We start from the raw sequence: 22,835 nt of genomic DNA, 5'->3' as shown, positions 1-22,835 counted from the left end.
GTTAATGTATTTTTTTAAAAAAGATCTCTACCTCAGTGATGATAGCTCTGTGCTGCCTGATCCTGCGGTATTCCTCCTCAAGCCCTACATTGTGAAGGAGTGACAGGGACAACGGCTTTCCATCACGGCACAGAATGGCCTGGCACTTTCCCACATTAGCAGCTGTGAGGGTGAAGCAGCCACCAGGGTCAGTGGGGTCATGGCGAATGTGACACAGAGCTGCCGAGCCACCCAGTTTCTGTCCTGCAGTTCCAAGCTTCCTGCAGGGGCACAAGAAGATGGCAAGAGGATAAGGTTTTTGAGCCAGAAATGAGAAATTCGTAACGTACAATGTGGTATGTAAAAATCTATTACATACCTTTGCATGACAAGAAAGGTGTTGGTCATGTAGTCTTCTTCGCTCTTTGTCTTGTGTATTTCTTCCGCCAGCACATCATTCATTGTGCACTGCAGAAGGTAGGGCACTTCCACATTCCTGTCTCCATCAAACACACCGTACAGAGCTTCACGACTCCCACAGAAACTGTTTACTGAAAGTGCTGCAACACAGAGCCTGAAAAGAAAGATGAATGTGCTCTGTGAGGAAAGAATGAGAGCTCTGAAGACAACATCTCCCTGTTCAAATATTTATCATGTTACTCCGTAAACTAATAACCAAGGAAGCAGTGCCTTAAACGATTCCTTTGACTGTAAAGCAGAATCTCTCGTTATAGAAGACTCCCCATCAGAATCCATTTTTAAATGTTGAATTGGCAATTTAGACCACACAGAGATCTTCTGGCATGTGTATGCACACGATTCTTGTTTTCAGCCAGCACTGCTTTAACGTTTCCTTCATTCGAGTCACACGGCTTTAACGATGTGCGCTCTCAAGAGGCTGGGATTAGTGAAGCTTCGACGGACGAGTGTGGTGGCGGTTGTCGTTTCATCATTGATTAAATTGTACTTACTTGTTCTTGACACCAGAGGCCTCTGTGTAACCATGACTCCACACAGCAGGCCCACCAGACGCCTCACTCGATGAAAAGGTTGGAGGTGGATCGATACGGAAGCAGCGTATATTACTGAAAAACAAGAAAACGTGAACAAGATCAGATTCATGTTGGGGCATAAAGAGTTGAAAACCACTCAAATGCATTTCTGAAAGACATAGTGAAATACTGAGCATAAAGCATATGATAACATGTTGTGCAAAGCATATGTTGAAGCCATACTAACAGGGCTACAGAGGTGTGCCTAAAACAAAAAAGGCACTGCAGGAAAAACGACATACTTAAGCTGCTCGAGAGTCTTGTGGTCCAGGTTGAGACGAGGGTTTCCAGTGAGGTCCAGCTCCTGGAGCTTTGGAGGCAGATTCTCTGGCAGAGTGATCTCACTCAGCTCATTACAACTCAGATCCACACACTGACAAGTGCCGAGACAAGATGTCAATACTCGCACAAACGCATATGTATTACAAGTTTATGAAATCATAGAGATTTTCTATTGCTAGTGGCTTACTTTCATCTCCATCAGCTGCATGACCTCAGGAAAGACTTCAATGGCGTTAGAGTGGGCGATAAGTGTGTGCATTCGCCGGCAGTTCATAATGGTGGTGGGGACCGTCTTCAGCATGTTGCCACTCAGGTCCACCTCCTCAAGCTCCTCCAATTTAGCCATTTTACTGAAAGGTAAAAAAAAAAAGCAATAAGTGAAGTGAAGTGTGTAAAATAGGGTTTGAACAATCAATTGTTTAGTCAAAAGACAGAAAACTTCACAGTACAAATGGCCTATTGATCCCAGCTGTCTCAGTCGTTTGATTTTCATCTTGCATGAGAAACTTGCAAGTGATCTTCGATCCCAGAGCAGAAGCAGAATATGAACATTATTGGGCCACACCTCTTCATCTTTGAATTCAGGTGTTTTTAGTCCCATTGCCCCTGGTGTATAAAATCAAGATCCTAGCATGCAGTCTGGCTTTACAAAAAAATTTCTTAAAGAATGGGTTGTTCTAAAAAGCTCACTGAATTTGAGTGTGGTGCTGTAATAGGATGTCACCATTGGAACAAGTCTGTTGGTGAAATGTCTTCCTTTCTAGATATTCAACTGCAAGTGGTATTATTGCAAAGTGGAAGCGTTTGGGAACCACAGCAACTTAGACGCAACTCTGTGAAGTTACAGAGCGGGGTTGCCGAGTGCTGAGGCACACAGTGCATTAAAGTTGCCAACACTCTCCTGGCTCAGTAACTTCCTCTGGCATTAACATTAGCACAAAAACTGTGCACTGGCATCTTCATAGCATGGGTTTACTTGGCTGAGCAGCTCCTATAGATGTAATGTGTAGGTGGCACAGTGCTTTTGTGCATATAGTGTATATGACAGAGATTAAGGAAAAGTCCCCTATAACATATAAGTTCTTTACCTGGCTGGGAAGGTCTGGAGATGGTTGTAAGCCATATGCAAAACTCGTAGGTGTGTATGGCCTGTTAGCATGGGTACACACTTGTCTGTCAGTCGATTATTGGTCAGATAGAGTTCCTGAAGGATGCTGTGGCTTTCTTCTGACAGACTGGATGGTGGCAGGTGTTCCAGCTTATTGGCTGATGCATTTACACATCGTAAGCTGAAAAGGGACAAAAACATTACCTATTTTATTCTCCTCCAGAGAGGGTCAGACAACACAGATGATTCATTTTAATTACAAAAAAAAATGTCCTTCTACAGGTTAATTTTTTTTTATTTGCCTGTCATCCTTACCCCTGGTTTTCTTGTCCTTGACAAAAAATTCCTAATGAGAATTTCTGTACTTTATCTTCATTTACCTGCACTGTCCCTACATTTAATCTTCTTGTCAGGTGAATATTAGTCAAAGAAAAATCACTTTCAGCTGATAATGAATGCTACCTGTCAGATTTGAGGAACAGGTTGCAGGGCAACTCAACCAGTTGATTGTGCTGTACATCCAAAACCTCCAGCAGAGGGCGCTCAACTCTTTCAGGCAGCTTCTGGAGCTGGTTATGTCCAGCACTCAGCTTCCTCAGGCTGCTGCTGCATAACAACCTGCAGCAAGAGGAGAATGCAGATGGTTAGGTCAGTGTTAGAAGATTAAAGCCAGACAGACAGACAGGCAGATCCTTGTAAAAACAAAGTGTTATATAGAGTTGGATGGATATGTATATATAAATATATATATAGATCAAGGTAGATGGTCAGAGAGACACTGGTTGTTGAACAGGTAAGGTGACATTTGATTTTTCAGCATACTGGCTCTTAAATGCCACAACTGTAACTGGGGAAACCTGAAACAGTCAGAAATGAGGATAGTGCAGAAGGATGATTAGAGTATGGATGAGGATTGGGGGTGGGGGTGGGGGGGGTGTTCAGAAAATAGCAGCGCCTCTAGTGGAGCCAGCAGCTAAGATTCATCATCCTGACACTTATTGGGCAAAAAATAAATCTACAATGAGGGGGCCAGATGTAGAGAAAAAAAAGGGAGAAAGAGAAAAGGAGTCGAGCGAGTTTGACAGAACTAGAGAAGAGGAAGAGATGCATCTAAACTGACCTTCGAAAAGGGTACATAAATGGGAAGAGAAAAGGATGGAGGCTGTGGAGGTTATAGGCTATCTGTGTGATTTATGAGGCCCTATGAGGGGATAAATGACAGGCCGGCAAAGGGCAGAGAGAATAATGCAGCATTGTATACCATTTACAGGTTTTGCTGTGAAACACACTCACCGTGCTGGTAGCTCAGTGATGAGGTTGTGGCTCACGTCCAGGACTTCCAGTTTCTTAGCTTCACACAGCCAGTCTGGCAAAGACTCCATATGGTTCCTGAAGGAAGAGGAGGAAAGATGATGATGACAAATTATAGTAGTTTGCAAAGCGAGGTACTAAACATGAGGTACTGCAACATAGTGGAACACTACATTTATTAAACTTCAGCTTTGGTTGCTTTTTTTTAATATATTTTATAATATTTTAGATTCAGTTTACCACAAAATAAACAAAAGGAGTAATTACAACTTACAACGACGCAGGTCGTGGAGGTTACAGGCTATCTGTGCAATTTATGGGTAAAACGTTCAAAACGAGCATTTTGATTTTAAGTAATTTTAAAGTTAAAGTGCAGTAATCAGTTCATGTCTTTATACTGACTACAGATACAGTAAGTACGGAAGGTCAGGGTTAGCATGGTTAGATAAATGACCACTTCATACACTTTCACAACGTTTGCAGACCATTTATTTCCTCATTCCGTGCAGTTAAATAATCTTTAAAGCATCATGCTGAACAACTGCTGCTCTTGTAGGGCAGAGCAGACGTACTATAAATGAACTGCATTTTCAAAATAGGACTTTCCAATTATTGCTGTTTAGGTTCTTTTTTTTTTTTTAATTCATGTGTACTTTTGGAATTTTCCTCACCTCGAGATATCCATGTAACTAAGATTGGAGGGCACAGGGCTGACATCCAGTTGTTGGAGCTCTGTAGGGAGAAATCCAAACATATTAATTTACAGCAAGGACAGGCAAGGTCTTCTACAAAGGTCTATTATAAATGCAGGTAAATGGAAAATGGTGGGGAGCATTAGGCTGGGAGAGGATGCTGATGACATGTTAGAGAGGAATGATGGAGCGAGACAATGAGACTGCTGCACTGATGAGAAATAAGGATGCATGCAGACAGATATAAATGGAGTGTTATCTGTGAGGTGACACATACCTATATATATTGTGTGTTACAGTTCAGAAAAGAGGAATACAAATCAGTGATTTCAGTTTAGAAATGGGTGAAGCCACAGCAAAGCCAACCCCACCGTTGTTGGAGACGTAGATGCCTTTGAGCAAGCAGCCCTTAGCCTTAAGGCTGGTGATGTGGTTCCTCTCGCAGTGAAGCACCTCCAGCCTGGGGAAGACGGAGGCATCCAGCTCCATCAGCCTGTTATCCCTCACGTCCAGCTGGGTCACGTGCCTCAGTAGGTCAGGCTCGTCTGGCACCATGATGGAGATCTTATTCAACCTGACAAGAGGAGGCAGGAAGGAAGCAAAGGTTCATCCAAGTGCACAGGCTTTGGCCTTTATGGCAGAGAACATGCCCTGGGTGACTGCTGATATACTAATCAGTTTCATCAGTTTGTTTAGTAGTCTGTTCTAGAAGACTTGGTGGTTTTTTTAATCTTAAAATCTTCCAAGCAGTCCATCAATAAAAACCCAAAAATGAATAAGACATAAAAAAAATAAAACATAAATGTGTAACTTTGAAATTTGGCTAACTAAATTCAAATCAAAGCAACTGGCTCTGCTTTGTTGAATTTGATTAGAAATTCTGGATAATTGAAGTTTGCAAATTTTGACTTTGAAATAGCTTTTTTTCCCCCATTACAAACAACTCAAAATCCAAAGAACACCAGATATTTGATACAGCTATCAAATCATTAGTAATTGCACTTTTTGTTGAGTAACCCAAGTTTTGCAATGAAAATGCAAAGTCATCAGAGACAATGAGTGATCTTTGTCCAAATGTTAATGCTGGAGAGAAAACAACTAATTTACAAACCCTGTTCCAGCAAAGTCAGAAAAAGTCAAGTATTAACTGTAAAATAGTGCAAGTCACACCAACTTAGTGCTTTTCCAGACATTGGGAAGACACCTGATGGAGACATTGTAGGTAAATGATTTCCTCATTTCGTGGTGTCTGGCTGTCTGCTTGTGTTTTGGCTTCCTCCTTGTGTACTGTTTCTATTATTAACTCGTGTGGATGTTCCCAGTGTCACATGTGACATTGGGTACAGTGCTTGGAACATGCATGACTGGGAACTTTCCATTAGAGTCATAATAATAATGAATACATGTGCAATAATATGTCATACCTTAGATCAATGTGTTTGACATGGAGCAGTCTGAAATTCTGCAGGGTAAGAGTTTCTAGGTGGTTTCCGGCCATGCACAGTTTCTCCATAGAGGACAGCCGCTCGAGCACCTGGGGCACGTGGTTGAACTGGTTGAAGGAAAGGCCCAAGTAACTGAGCCTCTGGAGGGAACCCAGCTCATTGGGCAGTTCATTTAAGCTGTTTCCATCTAGTAGGAACGTCTGCAAACTGAGACAAATACAGATGATTGGACAATTGGCATAATCGATGACAGACAAGATACGAAAACTGTATTTTAAACACAATTTTTCTTTCTATATACAATTAGCTTGCTTTAAGATATGTGCTGCTGTATTAACTAGGACTAAAAAAAATATTTCCACATCCAAAATGAGTGAACTTGATGTCCAGCAGGTGGCAGTAGCTGCATAAATGCACTACTGGCCACTTCAGGAATTTACAGGTAATTCCCACAGATTAACTTCTTATCAACAAACATACCTGTATGTTTTGAAGGAAGACTGGGTTTAAAGGACATGCATTATTACGCAAACTGTAAGTAATGACCTAGTTAATAAACTGATTCCCAGAATCCCTAAATTCAAAGTGGAATAAAAAGGAACAAACGTGCAAGGCTTTTAAAATTTAAAGTCCTTACTTAATTTAGTAAAGAAATGTAAGAAGTTTGGAATAAAAAAATGTAAAAAAAGAGAGATGGACAAAGCGGCATTCACAATGACAGACCTGCTCAATAACATGGTAAGAGATTCTAGGAACCCTCCATGACTATAGCAAGAACCACAAAATCACCTGTACAACTTAGGTTTGTTTATATCAGTGTGGTTGTTATGCCACGTGACTGTTGCCAGGTAGCTTTCATGTTTGACTATGTAAATGCTCAGAGGCAAAAATGTGGTTGGTCCGTGAAATGGTTCATTAGTCACACCGAAATGACATTTATGCAAGTATGCTTTGGCCCAAGTCAGAAGCAAAGATCTGATACTATACGGGAAAGAGTTAGGTAATTCCCAAGACTGTGTGCAGCCAATGCTGTGTGTATAGTAGACATATGTGTCCTTAATAAGTTCTTCTTGTTACTTACTTGGTCATTGCACCCACAGAGCTGGGGACAGAGGCCAAGTAGTTACAGCTGAGGTTGACCTCTGTCAGAGTGGCGATGTCACAGATAGCCAGGGGGAACTGGCCAAGGTGGTTGTTGGACAGATTGAGACTCCGAAGACGAGAAAATCTAGAGACAGTGAATCAAAGTATTAACGAAAAAGACAAGGATGATTGAAGAGTGTAGTTGCATCCTGTCAACATTCATTTTGCAACAGAGAAAAACCTATACATAGGTAATCTAAGTGTAGTTTACCCATGCTTTTGAATTAAAAGTGAACACACAGTGAGATTCAACACACCCATAAACAAAGCCTTCTTTATTAGTATGGCTAAACCTTCATGTTTAAATGTTTAGCAAACAAACACAGCAAAGACACCTGTTGTTCATTTAAACAACAGTGGCTTTCAGCGTGCTGCCCCCTTGGCAGATCAGTGACCTTCACAGGAGTTAGCTCTCTCTGTCTTTATTTATCCATTTACGCACACATACCGGCGCATGCACGAGACCTGCTATCATCTATCACGGAGAGCTCAGCCAGGCATCCGGAGATGAGAAGCACGCTGCAGCAGCTGCTAACAGTGGCACTTGATTTTCCACGCTAGACACATACAGGTTACACACACATCCACACAGTATATCACAGTGGGGGGGGGGGGGGGGGGGGGGGGGGGGGGGGGGCAGCTGAGACGCCGTCTTATTGATTAGGGTGACCGAATATTTCCAGCTGAGGGTGACTCCTCCAGGCAGGGGATGGAGTGCATGTGGGAAAATGTCATTCCACCATTAAATCAGCCTCTGCAATCTGCTGAGTAACACTCACACCCCCTCCTCAGACTACCTCCGTGTCTTTGTCATGCTCTGACATTCTGTCTTCTCATATTACTCTGTGTTCTCCTTACTCCTATTCTTATGTATTTAAAGTGGCACCTATTATTTTTGGATAGCCAGTGCAGCAGCTGTAAGCAATACCTTCCTTAAAGTTGTGACCTAAAAGAGAATTATCAATTTATATATTTAGTTATTTATATGTTAATCATATCTTTACTACACAGTGCATCAGCAGAAATACACCAGTTGGAATACAACTTTAATCTCGTCACTTCGTCTTCCATTGAAAATTCTGGCTCTTCCTTTTCTCTTAATTTCAGTGACTTTTATGTCCTTCATAACTCGATAAGCTATCATACATATGCAAATAAAAAGGGCCAAAGGTTCAATGAAATGCACGGAACATTCCCCTCAGTGAGTGGTAACCAGTCTCGAAAAAGAGATGCATGCTGGGAAGGCTGTCCCATGCCAGAGGAGAGCGCTAGTATCCCAGACAACTGATTATGTATATCTGATTGGCAAATCACCCACCACTTAGTATTTGTCCAGAAAGAAAACGGAAAGAAAATGCAGCAGGTTCACATTCCATTGCTCTTGGAAAAATACAAGACACGATAACCCCCTGTTAGATGTCAGCGCAAAGCTAGTGTTTATACCGAAACAAAAACAGACTCTCACACAACAGTCCACACAAACACACACACACACCCACATTCACAGAGGCCGTATACAAAGTATTACTGTTCTCGAGTCCAGCTTTTTGGACTTCACTCTCTCTGGGGAAAGTGAGTACTCAAGTAACTCTGCTCCACGGTTCTGTTAGAACCTCGCTATTTTCAGCTAACTATTCATCTCTTTCTCATTACTGACCTCATTTTCTGTCATGCTGGGTCAAATGCGGATGAGCCTACTTACGTTTGGCAGAGCTACACTGATGTTTCTCACTTGACCAGCAGGGGAGCTGTGCATCACTCAGATATTAAAACTAGCTATCTACCCTCTCACCATCCATTTTTTTTGTTTTGTTTTGTTTAACATCAGTCAATATGCTGGGGATTAAAAAAATAAATAAGGTTGATTAAAAAAAAAAAAATCACTGTGGTACAGAAACATAAAATCCTGACCTCATTCATTCACAATATTCTGCCAGGAAGACACAAAAGCAAGAAAGATTATACACGCACAGCTATACACACACGCGCGCGCGCGCACACACACACACACACACACACACACACACACACACACACACACACACACACACAGATTCCTTTAGTGCCGCCATATTAAAATGAAGGAAAACGCCACACTGTATCAAGACTTTGTATCTGCTGACCCCAAATCAGTAGCCTGCAGCTACTATTTCTGTTGCATGCAACACGCAAGCAGCTCTCACGTACACAGACACTCCACACAGCTAACACATACTCAGGCATCAGATTCACACAATTCAAATGGTAGAAATTTTATGGTAATATTCTCCACAAAGAGACGTTGAAACAAGTGCGCAAATATACTAATTTGTATGTGCAAATGCGTATACACACACACATACACACGTGGACACACATATACAGCATCTTGGCTGTGGTCTTTAATCTGCGACCATGATAAGCATGCAGCAGATGGTGCCCACAGAGAGAAAGAGCGAGGGAGGCCAGGCACATTAAAAGCTTCCCTGCAGACACATCTACCCTTCTGGGCTCTGGGCTGATTTGGCCTAGCCCGGTACAGCCCTGGCTAGCCTCTTTGGTCCCTGTGTGCCAATGGCCCTACTCCTAGACAGGTTGATGGCTTGCAAATTGCAGGCAAAAGCTAAAGCTTTCCAAACCAGCCAGCCATGACTTGCTTTTCCCAGTGAAGCCTCACTGTGTTGGTGTCCTGTCTCTCTCTCATTGTGCAAAAGCCTATCGCAGCTCCAGTTGTGGTTAAGATATGCTAAGCTTTTCTAAACCTTATCTTTCCTTCAGTTTCATCTTTCCCAAGTCAGTCCTCCTCAACCTATTGTAATTCCTCAGGTTCTGTTCTTTCTTTTTTCATCTTTGACTTTTTCCCACCTCTTCCCTTCCTTATAGTTCAGCCTCAGGTGTGTTTACTAAAGTCTCATAATGGGATCTGTACCTCTGCAGCTGCTGCAGGCGCTGGTCTGCAGGCAGGAAGTTGTGTTTTAGGTTGAGATGGGTCAGGTCGTGGCTATAGAAGAGGTTGGGAGGAAGATGCTCCAGACTGCAGCAGGACAAATCAACTGAGTGGATTCTCTGGGACACCATCTTGAACAGAGGTGGAGGGGAAAACAGGAAGCAGGGAGAGAAAAGAACGTAGAGTTAAACAGGATTATTTCGACCACACAAGACTGTACTGGTTCACTATGTGATTGTAGCCTCCTGATAGGGGCTGAAATGTCATTCAATGGCAATCGTCTTAGGATTAGACAGTCAAGGGACAATCCAACAGCTTTGTAACCTGACATTACAAGTTATAACACTGGGTAATCTAGTTAACTGCAGGTGTGCAGAGTAGTTAACCTGTGTCCATTTGATAGTCAGCTTCAAAGAAACGTGGATGATATAAAACAAACAATATAAAACAAAATGACAGCATAAACATCTGTCATCTCAGAGGAAAAAGTCTACAGTCTGTGAACTGCAGCCTTTCAGAGCTGACTTAGCCGGAGGCTCAGCAGTCGTCACTGCAGCACGTGCTGCTTCTATCCAGGCTTCTATTCTGAGTGGCCCTCAGGGTGCTGGTGACATGCATGTCCCTGTTAATATTTAGAAAAGAGGTTTTCTGGCTATGGCCTACTTGAGTTCAAATGAGAGAGAGGAGAGAGCCATGAGTGGTGTTTATGTGTATGAGAGCACCCAGACAGGTTATAGAGTACAGACTGCTCAGCAGTGAAATATGTGCAGTTTTAACTCTACTGGGCTCATATGACAGCGGGATTGTGGTGGGTGTAGTGCAGCTGAGCATGTTGTAACATACAGTGCAGCTGACCAGAAAGTAGTGCCCAGGGAGCATATGCTTCTCCTTTTCTTTCTCTATCTCTTTTGCCCACACAATACCTTGGCAGCGTGTCTTTGCCAGCGCAGGTGCTCCGTGAAGCTGTCAAAGCTGACATAGTAGGTTTGACTCTGAGGCCCTGCTGAGCTGAAGGCCAAACAATGATTGTGCTTCTTCACCTCCTCCACCTGGAGACAGACACACACACAAGAATGCCACTGGAGTCTGAAATACTGACATCTCTGACCCACCTCTGAATATAAATTAAAAATTCTATAGCATCAGAAAAGAAAAGGAAAGAATAAGATGACGCAAGGAGCCCTCCATAGATTAGCTCTCATATGAAAACAGATTCTGTTGAAAGAAATAATATGCTTAATGTCTGCAGGCTATACAGATTCAGTCACTTGTAAAAGAAGAAAATGCATGCACAATCCTACAATGACATAAAAACACGTGATTGACAAAACGTGTATGTGAAACTGCTTTTTAGTCATGCGCAGTCACACACTCGAGCAGGCTTGGTGAATGAATGGCTGACTAGTTATGTTGTTTGGACAGAACACTAGCAGGCATACACACAAAGTCACCATAGACAAACACATAGAGGCACAGAGTGGAAAAGAGGGTTGAGTAGAGGTCAATGTGTTGTGTGTGAAATGTTTAAAAACTGGGTGTGGTGACGTACTGAGTGTTCTTTGTGTCAGGCAGACAAGCAGATAAGGTTTTTCAGAAGAGCCCATAGAGTTTATTTAGCAGATACACACATGCGCACATAAAGCAATAAATGGATAAAGGTCACTTTTGAGGAAGGCAATTTAAAAAAGCTATAATGATATAAAGCTACTTTTAATGCTATATCAATCGGTTATACTAAATATTGATTTGACTCCAAATTAGAAAGGGCAAAAAAGTATGGTGAAAACATTTTGAAGATTTAGATCTGGCTTGTACAATTTCCGTCTGACCTTGAGAGCCAAAATGAACAAAGCAGGAAGCATTATTTGATGTCAAACTAAAGGTGACATCTCATCAAGGACAAACTTCCCTGCACAGGGAGGCATTTGCAGAGGGTAATAACACTGACTTTATCAGGTCATTCTCTGATGATATGATGTTATGGGTTTATGATCCAAGGCATAAATTATATAATATCACCATAAAAAACCAGGGCGAGGAAAAAAAAAAAAGATTATGTGACAACAGTAACGCTCTGTCATGGTGTGACTTTTACATACTTTTCCTCCGATGAGTGGCAGGATGTGCATCTTCCCTGTCTGGCTCTCCTTCACAGAGGAGACGATGAGGCAAGTGCCGCACAGGATGACCTGGCGTCTGGTCCAGCGGTTGACTGGTAGTTGAAGCTTCCCTTTCCGAACGTTGTAGGTTCCAGACAGCTGGACCCTCTCTGAGCTCTCGATGTTTTGGGGCTTCCCTGAAACAAAGAAAGAAATATTTTGTGCAGTTAGCACTACAGACTTGCTCTAGATACAGATTAGTAAAGAATCAGTTACTGTTGCAGTTAGACTCAACACAGAACCAGTGAATAAAAATTTTATAAAATTGGAGAAAATTAGGGCAGTAAAGACAGACATCACTTAAACACATATACTTTCACTGGTCACTTTGTTAGGTACATCATGCATATAGACATAGTCAAGACGGCCTGCTAAAGCTGAAACTGAGCATCAGAAAGGAGAAGAAAGGTGATTTAAGTGGCTCTAAAAGTGGCATGTTGGTGGTGCCAGACAGGCTGGTCTGAGTATTTCAGAAACTGCCGATCTGCTGGGATTTTCCCATACATCCATCTCTACGGTTTGCAGAGAATTGCCTGTTAAAAGAGAAAATATAAAGTGAGCAGCAGTTCTCTGAGAGAAAATCCCTTGTTGATGCCAGAGGTCAGGGGAGAATAGCCAGACCTCTTTGAGCAGGGAGATATGCAACAATGACTTAAATAACCAGCAGTGGTATGCAGAAGAGCATCTTTGAATGCACAACATGTCGAACCTTGAAGCAGACGGGCTACAGCAACAGGAGACCACACCGGCTACAACTCCTGTCAGCTAAGAACAGGAAACTAGGAAAAACATTGCCTATAATTTGGTGTTAACAATGTGAAAACACGGATCAATCCTGTCTTATGTCAATGATTCTGGCTGCTGATGGTGTTGCAATGTTGTGGGGGGATATTTTCTTGGCACATTTTGGGCCTCTTAGTTCTGAACTGAACATCTTTTAAATGCCACAGCCTACTTGAGTATGGCTGCTGATCATGTCCGTCCCTTTATGACCACAGTGTGCCCATCTTATGGTGGCTGCTTCCAGCAGATTGATATGCCGTGTCAAAAAGCAAAAAACTGGTTTCCTGAACATGACCGTAAGTTGCCTGTACCACAATATACCCATTCCCTGTTGGTTCCAGAGGTCAGATGAGAATGGCCAGACTACTTTGAAGTGATAGATAGACAACAGTAACTCATATAGCCACTTGTTACGACAAGGTATACAGAAGAGCACCTCTGAGCACACAACACACTAAACCTGGGCTACAGCAGCAGAAGACCACACTGGGTGCCACTCTTGTCATTTAAGAACAGAAAAACAATTTGCACAGGCTCACCAAACACTGGACAGCAGAAGACTGGAAAATGTTGCCTGGTCTGATGAGCCTTGATTTCTGCTGCAACATTCACATGGTAAGGTCAGATTTGTCTGGCACTAGCAAGGCATACCTAAAGTGTCCAGCAAACAGATTACAAATATGATACTGGTTATTTGAGGCTATGTTTCGATACAGCAGTGCTTTGTATTATTCCAGCTATCATGGGATGACAGGTGGGGTGCACCCTGGACAAGTCCCCCGTCTGTTGCAGGGCTAATATAAAAAGACATTCATGTTCACATTCACACCTACGGCCAACGGACTAGAACCACTGTACCACCAAAATGTCAAGAGATTATGCTAAAAATTAACTGTTCCAAAGTTTATGTTTTGTTTTTGTTTGTTTTTTTAGCATTTAATCTCTTTGAACATTCAGGCAGCACAAAACTGACAACATTTGTCTGGCTAGCCAAAGAGAGCTGACATTACAATGCTGGCTTAGCATTAAGTCTAAATATATTAAACATAAATGTCACCTTTGGGTGCCATGCTTTGCACACAGAATTGAATAGTCCAGATTTGCATTCAAAGCAGTGCAGTCCACATAATTAGAGTCTCAAATTTAATACCAGGTAAACCTCTTTTAAATTACGCTCTTAAAATATCTGGATCTCATTTATTCAGTTTTACCCACTTGTCTGCCTTTCCCTATTGCCTGGTTCTCTCACTTCACTGCTAACCTGCCAAACCTGACAGTCAGGCTGCTTATCAGGCGTTCTGTCAGCCAGGCTGTGTTATCGTTCTGTCTAAACATCCACCTGCTTTCTGTCTACCTCCACCTCCGCAAAAAAATCTCCCTGGGCTGGGGTTTGCTGTCCTCCTCTCCTCTATCATCTCCCGTTTCTATCTGTCCGACTGCCTGCCTTTCGATTTCCCCTTGCTATCTGTGTAGTTTGAATGTTTTGCTCTCACAGCATGTTTAACCTCATTGTTTTCTAATTTGGCCAGGAGATTCATGGCGTGGCGTATAAAGTTCTCCTTTCCAAGCGACAGATGGCCATAGAAAATGTCTTTCGTCCCGTGGCTCGCTGTAAACTCTCTGCATCTTTCTTGTGCTGTCTCCTTCACACATTATTCACTTCCTTCTAAACACTGAGCAAAGCAGGGGGTGGGGAGGGGCGGTGGAGATGAGTTTATGGAAGAAAGAGTCAGTAGGGTAAGCAAGTGAGAACTTGCACACACTCTCACTGCTTTAAATAATTCAGGTCTTTCACATGCAGACTGTATCTAATGTGGCACAGTAGTGTACTGCACACTGCGTTCATCAGCAGGCTTCAAAAACATTCTTACCAGAAGTGGTACTGCATGAGCTGATGTGGTTAAACCGGTGGTCACGAGAATGTATACACATTTCAGTTTAACGATTGCCTGATTATCCTGTGAAAGAGGCAGAGTTCTAAACAAACCTAGAATATACTTTTTTAATTAGCAAAGTCCCTGAGCCCTAACATCTCCTCAGTGGTGCAAGCTAATCTGGTGCTCACCGCAGAATCAATAGACTAGTTTGCAAAAGGATATTTGCTCTGACAAAATGCCGAGTATGTAACACAAAACACTGTTGTTGAATGTCGATTACCAGTCACACGTAACTGTAATGGAGAGCTGTATTGACATACTGTGTGCAAGTGCAAGCCTCTAAATAAGATCTGTAATGTCAGGAGCAACATGATTACAAATTGTGAGGATGCATTTCTGCAAGCAAAACGTGAAGTGAAACGTGGTAAACACACACACCACATGTTTGCAGCAGCATACATAAACTTCAGAAATGACAGAAATTATAATTACCCCCCCCCCCCCCCCCCCCCCCCTGCCCAAAAAAAAAAAAAAAAAAAAATCTATTCATGTGCATATTCTGAGTCATCTCAGGTCTCTCAAGCGAAGACCTGCCTAAAGCCAATGGCCGCTTAAGAGCAATTCATATTGTGCACAAAGCTGGAAATTATCCAAAATATTTTTGTGTATTCTCCACTATTTAACATTTCCTATATCTAAATGGTAAATTAAAAAAAAAACAAAAAAACCACACAAATTCAGAATTGCTCTGGCAGCCAGCCTTGACTTCACAGTAGCAATTAAAAGCTGGCAATCATAACCTGCTGGTATAAATAAATATGTTATAATGAGCTTTAAGGATATGAATGATATATTTAACATTTAAATTTCTTTTCTCTTATCGTACTTACAGGTTAAAGTATAAAATATGACTGAAATCCTATTAAATTATTGTGAATGTTTTTCCAAACATCTGAATAAGAGACAAGTTATATTTATACTTTTTAATTTATTAAAATCCTCACAGACATTCTCTACCAATAATGTAATATCATAGATCTGGCATCTTCACCTGGGACAGAGAATTTCAAGTTCATGGAGAAAGCAAAGTGTTCAGTGTTTTGTGGTAAGTACGGTGTTTAACACATTTATTAGACCACCTGCAATAAAAACAAGAAAAACACAAATATTTTTAGAAATCTGTCAAAAACATTATTAAAGGTAAAAATTATATTCTTTTTTATTAGACAAACAACAAACTGAATTCACATTTTTATACCCAAATTTGAGTCAGCTTGCTGGACCTCTCTGAGAAGTCAGAAATTAATCAAGCATAATATTCAACCAATAAAATTCATCTTTCTGTTTAGGAATGCAAGTAAATAACTGTAATTTGGCATCTTAATCAAAAAACAATAATGTTTACTATTATGTAACTACTATGTAACTACTTTTTTGTCAAATAGTAAATCTGAAAATTCATGGATAACAATAAAAATTGCATTTTAAGCATTAACATATTGCAATTAAAGAACTTGCACATACTGGTGAAGTAACTATTACAGAAACATAAAAAAATATTTTGGTAATTACCAATACTATATCAATACTTTAGGGCAGCTGTGGCATAAATCTTACATTGGGTGGTGGTCTAAAAATTTGTTAAGCACTGTAGGAGTTGTTAAAAAAATTAATATTTCTGGCACCGGGGTGGCTCAGAGGTTGAGCAGGCGACAACATACATATGTTGCATGGCGGTGCGGTGCGGGCGGTGCAGGTTCAAGTCCCGGCCTGTCGCAATTTCCCACGTGTCCTCCCCACGTATCTCTCCTCCCAATTTCCTGTCACTCTCCAATAAAAATAAAAGCTGCTGTGGCCAAAAAGCTAAAAAAAAAAATTTCTGTAAAGAAAAAGGTCTGACACTTCACGACTGAGAATAAGGCATAAGTGAACATCACTGGATGTTTTGTTTTCTCTCATTCTCGCTGCCTCCAAACACTCCAAAATATTCCCTCTCTGTCCCAGTTCCCCCTCCCTTCTACTGTTGCTCTCCCCACTCATTTAATTGTACTTCTGAAACAAGTGGAGTGTGAACGGAGCAAATGAAACTGAAGGTTTTATCTCTCTTTAAAGAGACATTATTGCCATCCGCTTTACAGGAAACGCAATTAAATGATTTGGCATTTGTAATATTGTGACTATGTGTATAAAGTGGTTTAGGTACAGACAAGAAAATACCAAAGGATTCTTTTCTCCTTTTGAGCTCACCTTGTTTTCATAGTTTGGACTATCATTCCTATTATATTATATTATATTATATTATATAATTTATATTATATTATATTATATTATATTATATTATATTAGGCAGCATGGTGGCGCAGTGGTTAGCACTGCTGCCTCACAGTTAGAATAACATCTGGAAGGCCTGGGTTTGATTCCACCTTGACCCAGGCCTCTCCCTCTCTCTGTGTGGAGTTTGCATGTTCTCCCTGTGCTTGCGTGGGTTTCCTCCGGGTACTCCGGTTTCCTCCCTCCAAAGACATGCACTTACTGGGGTTAGGTTCATTGGCTAATCTAAATTGCCCATAGGTGTGACTGAGCGCGTGAATGTGAGTGTGAAAGGTTGTCTGTAACTCTGTGTTGGCCCTGCAACAGGCTGGCGACCTGTTCAGGGTGTACCCTGCCTCTCGCCCTATGACAGCTGGGATAGGCTCCAGCCCCCCCGCGACCCTGAACAGGATGTGCGGAAGCGAATGGATGGATAATATAATATAATTTAATAATTGCATATAAGGATACTGCATGCACAACTTCTTGTAAAACAAGACACAACAAGGTAAACATTTGTTTACAACTTGATCACATTTCTAAATCTTGCTGCCTTATTCACATATCTGAAAGGGAGAAAAAAATATAATAGTTTCTGAGTTAACTGCAACCCAGTGCGTCAAGTGGCACCCACAAATAGATTCACAAAGCAACGGACAAATATAACAGGTGTCTACTTCTAATTTCAGCTCCCAATAAATGGTTTAGATAAGTGAGGTAAACTGGAGACTCGCGTTTCCTTTAAGAGGAAACGTGGGGAAGGGAAAGATTAGATAAGGAAGTGAACTGATAATGTAGGGAAATATTTAGGAACTTAAAAGACTGAACATATACTTTACTATCAGGTCGCGATTTGGGTTTACTTACTGCTACTTAACAAAAAAAGAAACCTTACACTTCCTGTTTCCTCAGTTTGAGCACAGAAATTGTACCAGCTTTAAACATATAAAAATGAGGGGGGAAAGCAGTGCACCATGACAAATATACATTTTCACTTTCTTATCCAAATGCCATCCATGAACAGACAGACAACTCAACTGAGGCAATGGAACAGACTGGTTACAACTTCCCCCTTCCAGCCTGCTGGCTGGCAGAGGTTACTAGCAGGAACATGTTTTCATAGGAGGAGAATGTGTTGCATTAGACAAATTATTCACAAGCTTTTAGCCTCAATATGTCACATGAGCATATTCTTACTATTTTTAGGTCCTTTGTTGGAGCATGCTCTCTCCCACACAAGCATATGCGCGCACACACACACACACACACACACACACACCCACCCACCCACCCTACTCCTCCTACTGTTATCCTTGCTGACATCCTCACACACACACACACACACACACACACACACACACACACACACACACACACACTGTGACAGGAACATTGATTAACCATCTCCATACGTGCATCCACCTCATTTCCCCCACTGGTTGATGAGTGCTTTTTTTTTCTCATAAGAAGAGCAATGCAGTCAGCTTGAGTGGGCTGGTTTTGTGCTAAGTTTGATAGCTACTCCTGTACTGACAGTGCCGTTTACAACCATCTCACATGGACGTGGGATGACTGGATGGAAGTACATTTCAGTCTAGCCATGGGAATGCATAGTGTAGGAAACACAGAGATGGGTGGGACTCTCGTGTGAGCATCCTGTTTACAAGGGTAGATCAGAGAAAACCAGTATCTTTTCCTGGTTTTGGTAGGGGAAGGAACTTATAAGAGGCATCTGTCATAAACCATAGCTCACCTACACTCAAAACAATGTGTGAGCAGCAAAGGTGTTAGTCATGATCGTCAGCCATCTCATAATCTATGGGCAGTGCATAAGCTGTGAATTTTAATACTAAAAGTCAGACTCTATAAGGTGGGTGTGCTCATGTGAAAAAGTCAGTCTATTCCTAGATCTACTGTATGTAGGAGCTGGAGTAGTACAGTGTGTGTGTGTGTGTGTGTGTGTGTGTGTGTGTGTGTGTGTGTGTGTGTGTGTGTGTGTGTGTGTTGGTATCTAGAGATAGTTTCCTTCCATTTCCACAGGCTCAGGAAATAACAGTTCCCCTTCCACATTTGGCTCCAATACTCAAGTGTGTGCACCACCACTGCTTTACCACAAATATAAATACACACACACACACACACACACACACACACACACACACACACACACACACACACACACACACACACACAGGACCAGAGAACAAATGCTGCTATTAGAAATCTGACTTTCTCTCAATGTTGAAAATATTATGTCTCCAAAAGCATCCAGGCACACTCAATAATTCCTAAATCAATTAAATCTTTCATTACACGTCAGTCAATTCATCAATTTGCTTTACATCATGAAGATGAAGGTATGTTTGCTTATCATCACTGTATGAGATGGCTATTTATTTAAATTTCTTAAATTTATATCTGGTATAACTTTCTTCCTGTAAGCCCTTGTGGTCTCTGAGTATTGTTAAAAAAAATTGAATCATTAATAAAAACAGTTTTTTTAAGTACTGGTTTTGCATTCTAGAGAGTCATTTGTAACTACAGTAAAAACAAAGAAAACAACATTAACGCAACTAAAACACATCAAAAAGCATTATACAAAATGACTGCTGGTTCATTTACAAAGCTCTCCCCGAGATCAGTGACATTTATCAGATTTTTGATTACAGAATCTTCGAGCAAATTCCAGTGCTAAGCAGCCTTTGAAAATGTTGCGCAACCTAAACATACTGAAAAGATCAGAGCAAGAGTTAGCCTACAAAAGCAAATTAATTCAGTTAATGCTACCACAAGCTTTGCGTCCCACCGATTTGAACTTAATCTGTGGCATTAACAAGAGAGGGCAATTTACATAAAACACACTCAAAAGACCATTGTAGCTTTTTGTTATGACATACGACCACTTCCACTTCTTCAGTTCAATTCAGGACTTCAAGCCTGTGAAACACACATTAAAGTTTAATTGAAGAATAAGCACGAAGATGTAACAGCTACTACTGACACTGAGGAGCTAACCCTCTCTGAATACTGACATGCATATTGTATGATATCTACTAGCAAAGTATATATTGGGAAGGGGGGGGGGGGGGGGGGGGGGGGGGTTGGCAACAATGGTAGTGACATGAAATAAACAGCCCTGAGTATTATGAGCTGACACTTGCACAATCTGACTCCCCAGGCTTTGCTGTCCCTGTCATCTGTCATTGTTAGCAATCAGTCAACAAGGCCAGCCTCTCTACATCCATCTCCCATTTAACGAACAACACTTCTTACTTGCGGAGCTTCTCTGTAATAATAAGAACACATTCCTGGTCAATCATCGTGCCCTGTTAAACACAACCTGACATCAGCACACCTCCGGTACAGGACTGGGCATGCCATACCGCAGGGCATCAATGCCCCACATAAGTCACAACAGAGCATGGAGCTTGCAAAGACACACTTGTTTATTATAAGTGATGACCAATCTAATTTAACGGCTGGCAAGACTCTAAGTCAATATTAGGTTCTTATATTTTTTGTATGTTATGTTTTTTGCCCCTTTGAATGTAACTGAAAAGAAGGCAAGAGAAGGACATTTTTCCTGCATTTGATTATCTATGTCCCTCTGCCTGAGTCTTGCCATTCCTTTTGTTATTTCTTCACCAGTCCTCCTCCTCCTCTGTAGAACACTTGAAGTGATTACTCAGATGAAAAGTGACAGGCAGTGGTTGATGAGCCATGTTCGAAGGTGGCAAAGGCCACCACGGGTGACAGAATGCTTGCTGTACTCATGTAAATACTCGACATTTTCCCTTACATTACATTTTTACCTCTCTGTACCTTTCACGGATATACACATGCTGAACTGTGAATGTGCAGGAATGATAAAAACATAGTATGCACTGGAATTTTTTAGGAAGGTCTCAAGCCTGTTTAAACCACACGGTTTCATCGCTTTTGTAATGAGTGATCCTTAATTTGTAAATCCTACAAACCCCACTTTAAAACGTCCCAGATGTTATTGCACAAACTGGTCCATACAGACAGAAGGGGCTGCCTTGGCCTCAGGGACTGAAGAGGTGTTGATGTGTGAAATGTGTCAAGCTGTCCTTTATGTAAAAGTGATAAGAAGATGAGGTGGACGTTTGCATGGGAAATGCTTCTGCATTATCACTGTGTGACACCAAATTTGCACAAGTGCTAACAGTTGTGCAAATACAGCATCTGTGTGTTCTTATTTTAGATTGTACTCAGTATTAAGGTTCTGGGCTGCCCTGTTGCTTTAAACATTTGTACATTTGGGGCTTAAGTTTTAATATTTTGGACTTTAAGGAAGGCTAAGTTTAACAAAATGTTTGAGTCAAAATATGAAACTGAGCAGTATCCAGAAAGCGTCTTTTTTGTTTGAAGTAGAATTATGTCAGAGGTTTTTTTTTTTTTTTTTTTCCAGATGGTTTGTTCTTTGATCAAGATATTATAAAAAAATAAATAAAATAAAGATTTTCTGCCTCAGGGTCATGTACTTTATATAAATGTTATCATGGTAACGTGCTAAACTAATATGGTGAATATTAATACGCTAGCACAGTAAGCCTGTTAGCATATGAGGACAGTGGCTTATCCTTTATGTAAATGTTAGCATGATAATATGCTAAGCTAATTTGATAAACCTGAAAAGTTTCCACTCAAAGAACCCGGGCAAAAAAATGCAATTTTAAAAACAGCATTAAAGCTAGTTTATTAGTGCACAGAAAAATAAAAAAGCCAAAAATGAATGGGCTATAATGTAAAGTATAATGTAAAAGACTCTTTTTTTTAAACATTCTGGGTTACCTAATAAAACAGTGAAATCATAATATACAAATGTCAACTTAGTTTGGACCATACCACATGCAGCTGATTAGCTCGGTAAGCATCTATCTGTAGTGTGATTTAAATGAAAAATGAAATGAAAAAAAACATAAAAGAGACTGTTATACTAAGTATAAAATTGTCATTTTGATGAGTAGCCTGTTATAAACAACACTGCAGGATGTGGTAGGCGGTCTACTGTATGTGTGTTCACTTTTTTATGCTGATTAGTGCCTCCAATCTTTCAAGGAAAAGTTAAACTACATTCATATTTGTGCTCCCGATTGCTGTCAGTGGACATCCTTCAGCCTAAACAGCACAGCTGAGGTGACACCCCACCACCACCACCACCAACATGAGCACAGCAGAGCCAGAGAGCTGACAGCTGAGAGCTGAGAGGATAGGGAGTGTTATAGTGACCCAGGTGGACAGGTGGTTATGTGACATCACTCTTTCACCAGAGAGAGGATGAGGTGGACAATTATTACTGTGAAGCATGCTGTAAAATTCTGATAGCTCATCTATTTCTTTTAAGCTTGCCACCAAGAAGAACGCAGTGAGACAGAAACATGCACACACACGCAGACACTATACAAAAATATTCCTCACTCAAACTCTTCAGTCCAGTGAAACACATCCTGAATTCAAATGGAGGTCACAGCCTGCAATATCTTCTCCATCAAACCATTATTACCCTTAGCCCCCTGGGAAGAAGTGAACTAAACAGCCCTCTGGCATTGTAATGCTGGGGTAATGCTGGGATGCGTAGAGGTACTGGGATGACCTGAAGAAGAATTTGTCTTTAAAGCTGCCAGTTTTGCCCACTTGCACACTCCCTTGTACTTATGCATATTTCATTTTTAACATTAGTTAATGCATGCTGGGAACAAAAAAAATCTATCTTTCCATATCAGGTCATGTTAACTTGATGTAAG

At 41.2% G+C, this 22,835-nt stretch overlaps 1 protein-coding gene across 1 annotated transcript in view; it reads right to left on the bottom strand.

Moving 5' to 3' along the window:
* phlpp1 (PH domain and leucine rich repeat protein phosphatase 1) overlaps positions 1–22,835 on the bottom strand; it is a 50,201-nt gene that overhangs the window by 2,362 nt on the left and 25,004 nt on the right. Inside the window, exons 2-16 of the mRNA XM_030751851.1 lie at positions 12,038–12,234; positions 10,862–10,987; positions 9,921–10,069; positions 6,951–7,097; positions 5,849–6,076; positions 4,796–4,998; positions 4,404–4,464; positions 3,715–3,810; positions 2,884–3,039; positions 2,402–2,602; positions 1,501–1,663; positions 1,274–1,404; positions 951–1,064; positions 359–553; positions 32–260 (exon numbers count right to left, since the gene is read on the bottom strand). Of these exons, the coding sequence (XP_030607711.1) occupies positions 32–260; positions 359–553; positions 951–1,064; positions 1,274–1,404; positions 1,501–1,663; positions 2,402–2,602; positions 2,884–3,039; positions 3,715–3,810; positions 4,404–4,464; positions 4,796–4,998; positions 5,849–6,076; positions 6,951–7,097; positions 9,921–10,069; positions 10,862–10,987; positions 12,038–12,234 (2,396 nt within the window). The remainder of the gene's footprint in view (positions 1–31; positions 261–358; positions 554–950; positions 1,065–1,273; positions 1,405–1,500; positions 1,664–2,401; positions 2,603–2,883; positions 3,040–3,714; positions 3,811–4,403; positions 4,465–4,795; positions 4,999–5,848; positions 6,077–6,950; positions 7,098–9,920; positions 10,070–10,861; positions 10,988–12,037; positions 12,235–22,835) is intronic.

Source organism: Archocentrus centrarchus, chromosome 17 (genome assembly GCF_007364275.1).
Source record: "Archocentrus centrarchus isolate MPI-CPG fArcCen1 chromosome 17, fArcCen1, whole genome shotgun sequence".
Lineage (NCBI taxonomy): Eukaryota > Metazoa > Chordata > Actinopteri > Cichliformes > Cichlidae > Archocentrus > Archocentrus centrarchus.
Note: the sequence above shows the minus strand (reverse complement) of the source record. Positions and strands in the feature narration are given on the sequence as shown.